Source organism: Cebus imitator, unplaced genomic scaffold (genome assembly GCF_001604975.1).
Source record: "Cebus imitator isolate Cc_AM_T3 unplaced genomic scaffold, Cebus_imitator-1.0 Scaffold577, whole genome shotgun sequence".
Lineage (NCBI taxonomy): Eukaryota > Metazoa > Chordata > Mammalia > Primates > Cebidae > Cebus > Cebus imitator.
In genome coordinates, this window is record NW_016107892.1 from 742,810 (window position 1) to 746,896 (window position 4,087).

The 4,087-nt window shown below is 49.5% G+C and overlaps 1 protein-coding gene across 2 annotated transcripts in view; it reads left to right on the plus strand.

The window, feature by feature from the left end:
- Window positions 1-4,087, plus strand: part of AARS1 (alanyl-tRNA synthetase 1) — a 36,491-nt gene that overhangs the window by 28,252 nt on the left and 4,152 nt on the right. For both annotated transcript variants that reach the window (XM_017516254.2, XM_017516253.2), the window contains exons 13-15: window positions 173-286; window positions 1,651-1,857; window positions 2,317-2,501. In XM_017516254.2, coding sequence (XP_017371743.1) covers window positions 173-286; window positions 1,651-1,857; window positions 2,317-2,501 — 506 coding nt within the window. The remainder of the gene's footprint in view (window positions 1-172; window positions 287-1,650; window positions 1,858-2,316; window positions 2,502-4,087) is intronic.

Here is a 4,087-nt window from a genome sequence, read left to right on the forward strand (position 1 = left end):
AGTAGAGACAGGGTTTCACCATGTTGACCAGGATGGTCTCAATCTCTTGACCTCGTGATCCACCTGCCTCGGCCTCCCAAAGTGCTGGGATTACAAGCGTGAGCCACCGCGCCCGGCCTAGAAAAGAAAATTTATTAAGGATTTATTTATTGGTCTCCTTGACCCCTCTTAGAAAACAGAGTTTACGGTGAAGAATGCTCAGGTGCGAGGAGGGTATGTGCTCCACATCGGAACAATCTACGGTGACCTGAAAGTGGGGGATCAGGTCTGGCTGTTTATTGATGAGGTGAGTTGGGTTATTGTGGCCCCCATTGGATCTGGTTAGTAATCATCTCCTCTTCTGGCTTTCAGTTGTCCTGTCATTGTTATCACTCCCTAGTAACATTGCAAGTAGAGCGTAGGGGTTAATTTTGGTGCATTTGGTGGATTGTGAGGGATGCAACTAAGAGTTAAATCTGTGTGTTCCTAAGGCATTGATTTCACCAGTGATTTCAGTTGCGATCCTGTAGACTTGTTTTCAGGGATTGTTTTTCTAACCTCACATACTTCTTTGGGAGCCAAGGATGCTGAAGAATGAAGAGCTGGGCTCTGTGGCATGTAAGAGTAGCCTCAAACCAGGATAGCAGTGTATGTTCTAAAAAACTCAAGCAGATAGGGAGGTTCTGTCCCACAGACTCAGAGGGCCTGGCTTCTCCTCACCTGACACTCCACTTTCTTTACTGGGGTGTTGCCTTTGATTTCCTGGTCCAGAGGGTAGGTATCAGATCCATTGTCTACGCCAGGGGTTGGCAAGCTTTGTATAAAGAACTGGATACTAAATATTTTTGGTTTTGCGGATCAGATGCTCTGAGTCATAATTAGTCAGCACTGTGGTTGGAGTGCACAAGCAGCCATTGACCATATGTAAACGAACAGGTGTGGGTGTGTTTAGAAAACCTGTTTAGGCCGGGCGTGGTGGCTCACCCCTGTAATCCAAGCACTTGGGAGGCCAAGGCGGGCGGATCACCTGAGGTGGGGAGTTCAAGACCAGCCTGACCAACACGGTGAAACTCTGTCTTAAGAAAAGAAAACCTGTTTAGAAAATGCACACATTTTAGGAGGCTGAGGTGGGAGGTTTGCTTGAGGCCAGGAGTTTGAGAGCAGCCTGGACAACACCATGAGACCCCATCTTTCCAAAAAATAAAAAAATGTTAGTTGGGAGTGGTGATGTGTACCTGTAGTCCCAGCTACTTGGGAGGCTGAGGCAAGAGGATCACTTGAGCCCAGGCGTTTGAGGCAGCACTGAGCTATCATCACGTGACTGTACTCCATCCTGGGTAACAGAGCAAGACCCTGTCTCTAAATAAAAAAACAGATGACAGGCTAGATTTAGCCATAGGCCATCGTTTGGCAATCACTATTGTAGGTGGTGGAACAGAAAGGGGAGGATATACCCCATCCCTTTAATGGTAGACATTACTTTTGCTCAAAATCCATTGACCAGAAGTTAGTCACATGGGCACAGTTAGCCATAGGGAAGATGGGAAATGTAACCTTTATTCTGCACAGCCATATTTGCAACTAAAAATTGCAGCACTAGGGGGAGCAGGTTCTGGGGGATGACTAGCAGTCTATCACAGATGTCTTCAAGAGCCCCTCTGTCCTTTGCAGCCCCGACGAAGACCCATAATGAGCAACCACACAGCTACGCACATACTGAACTTTGCTCTGCGCTCAGTGCTTGGGGAAGCTGACCAGAAAGGCTCATTGGTTGCTCCTGACCGCCTTCGATTTGACTTCACTGCCAAGGGAGCCATGTCCACCCAACAGATCAAGAAGGCTGAAGAGATTGCTAATGAGATGATTGAGGCAGCTAAGGTAGGATGGGCGGTGGCCGAACCCCGGCCTTCCCTGCACTGTCACTGTCCGACCACAGTCTCGGCAGTGCAGTGCTGTCTCTCAGTTTTACCAGATTCTGTGCTGCACGTAGATTTGCTTAAAGCAGTGATTCTCAACCTGTGCTTGTGTAGGGGGCAGTGGTGGTAGTTGGTGGAAGGGAGAGGGAGAGACCTTTGCTCCATCCCCACCTTAGGAGAACCAGAGCTGTTCTAGTTAAGTTTGATTACATAAGATTTGGTCCACAGTTTAACAAAATAAAGTTCCCATCTTGATGCCCTTGAGTTTGTATGTGACATGTGATTCAGGAAGCTCATGGCACATGCTGGGCAGAGCCAAATCAGAACTCACTTCCTGCCTGCAGGACCATGTTCTCCTGCTGCTTCCTACTGCACCTCCAGGGATATCTTCCAGCTCTCTTCTCTCTTCTTTGTCTGGCAGCCTGTTTACACCCAGGATTGCCCCTTGGCGGCAGCAAAAGCCATCCAGGGCCTACGGGCTGTATTTGATGAGACCTATCCTGACCCTGTGCGAGTCGTCTCCATTGGGGTCCCAGTGTCCGAGCTGCTGGATGATCCCTCTGGGCCTGCTGGCTCCCTGACTTCTGTTGAGTTCTGTGGGGGAACGTGAGTACCACAGATGGGCAGAATAGATGGGTCATCTGGCATCACCCTCTAAGGAAGTAGGTCTTAGGCTAGACCAACTCCAGTCTTTCTAAGGTTGAAGTGACGTCCTCAGAAATGCAATTGCTGAATAATGTTCCCAGGAACCTCAGCATCTGGCCGGGCGTGGTGGCTCATGCCTGTAATCCCAACACTTTGGAGGCCAAGGTGGGCAGATCACGAGGTCAGGAGTTGGATCATGGGTGGATCACTTGAGGTCAGGAGTTCAAGACCCTTTTGGCCAACATGGTGAAACTCCGTCTCTACTAAAAATATAAAATTAGCTGGCCGTGGTGGTGCGTGCCTGTAATCCCAGTTACTCCAGAGGCAGGAGAATTGCTTGAACCTGGGAAGCGGAGGTTGCAGTGAGTCGAGATGGCGCCACTGCACTCCAGACTCCAGCCTGGTAACAGAGCTAAACTCTGTCTCAAACAAAAAAAAAAAAAAAAAAGTCAGCATTGTAGTTCGCTCATTAGACCCCCGTGTCTGATGTTAACATTGCCTGATGAAACATTCCCAGGAGGATAAGGTGGAAAACACTGTATTTACACTTAAACACAGTTGCTTGCTGTTGTTTGCTGGGCTGATCCTCACAAAAAGGCTCATGTGAATTCAGGATTCAGCAAGGCCTGGAATGTTGGTTGAGCTCCTCATGTGGTCCTAGCCCTTCCCTTTCCTGGCACCTCACCTAATTTCCTTTGACAACTTGGGCAGTATCTGGGGCATGTAGCTGCCTTGTCTCAGAGCCTCTGAGCAGGCCACAGGTTGACCGAGCTCAGTTTGGCTTGGGGATAGCCACTTCTGCCAGTTTGGATTTGTATGTAGCTCTCCGGGCCTTTTTGGGAAGGTCATGGTGACCTGGAAAGATGAAGCCTGTGAAAGTACTATTTTTAATTTTAGTTTTTTGTGGTGGAGTCTTGCTCTGTTTCTCAGGCCGGAGTGCAGTGGCATGATCTCGGCTCAGTGCAACCTCTACCTCCCGTGTTCAAGCGATTCTCATGCCTCAGCCTCCCAAGTAGCTGGGACTACAGGCATGCGCCACCACGCCCAGTCATGGTCGAGACCCTCCAGGGTCTCCTGTAGGCCTCTGACAGGCAGGGAGGAAGGGGGATGTGCAAAGAGGAGGGTAGGAGTCTGGGAGGTTGGATTCCAGGCTTTTCTGCCCAGTTGAAATGGGCCCTCAAACGAGTCCCACTCTGCCTGATTACCTATTGCTAATAACCCTTTAGATTATAGGAAACAGCTTTCACAAGCTTTATACCCAGTGCCGGGTGTGGTGGCTCATGCCTGTAATCCCAGCACTTTGGGAGGTTGAGGCGGGCGAATCACGTGAGGTCAGGAGTTCGAGACCAGCATGGCCAACATGGTGAAACTCCATCTCTACTAAAAATAAAAAAATTAGCCAGGAGTGGTGGCATGCACCTGGCTCCCAGCTATTTGGGAGGCTGAGGCAGGAAAATCGCTTGAACCCCGGAGGCTGAGGTTGCAGAGAGTCAAGATAGTGCCTTGGCACTTTAGCCTGGGCAACAGAACAAGACTCCATCTCAAAA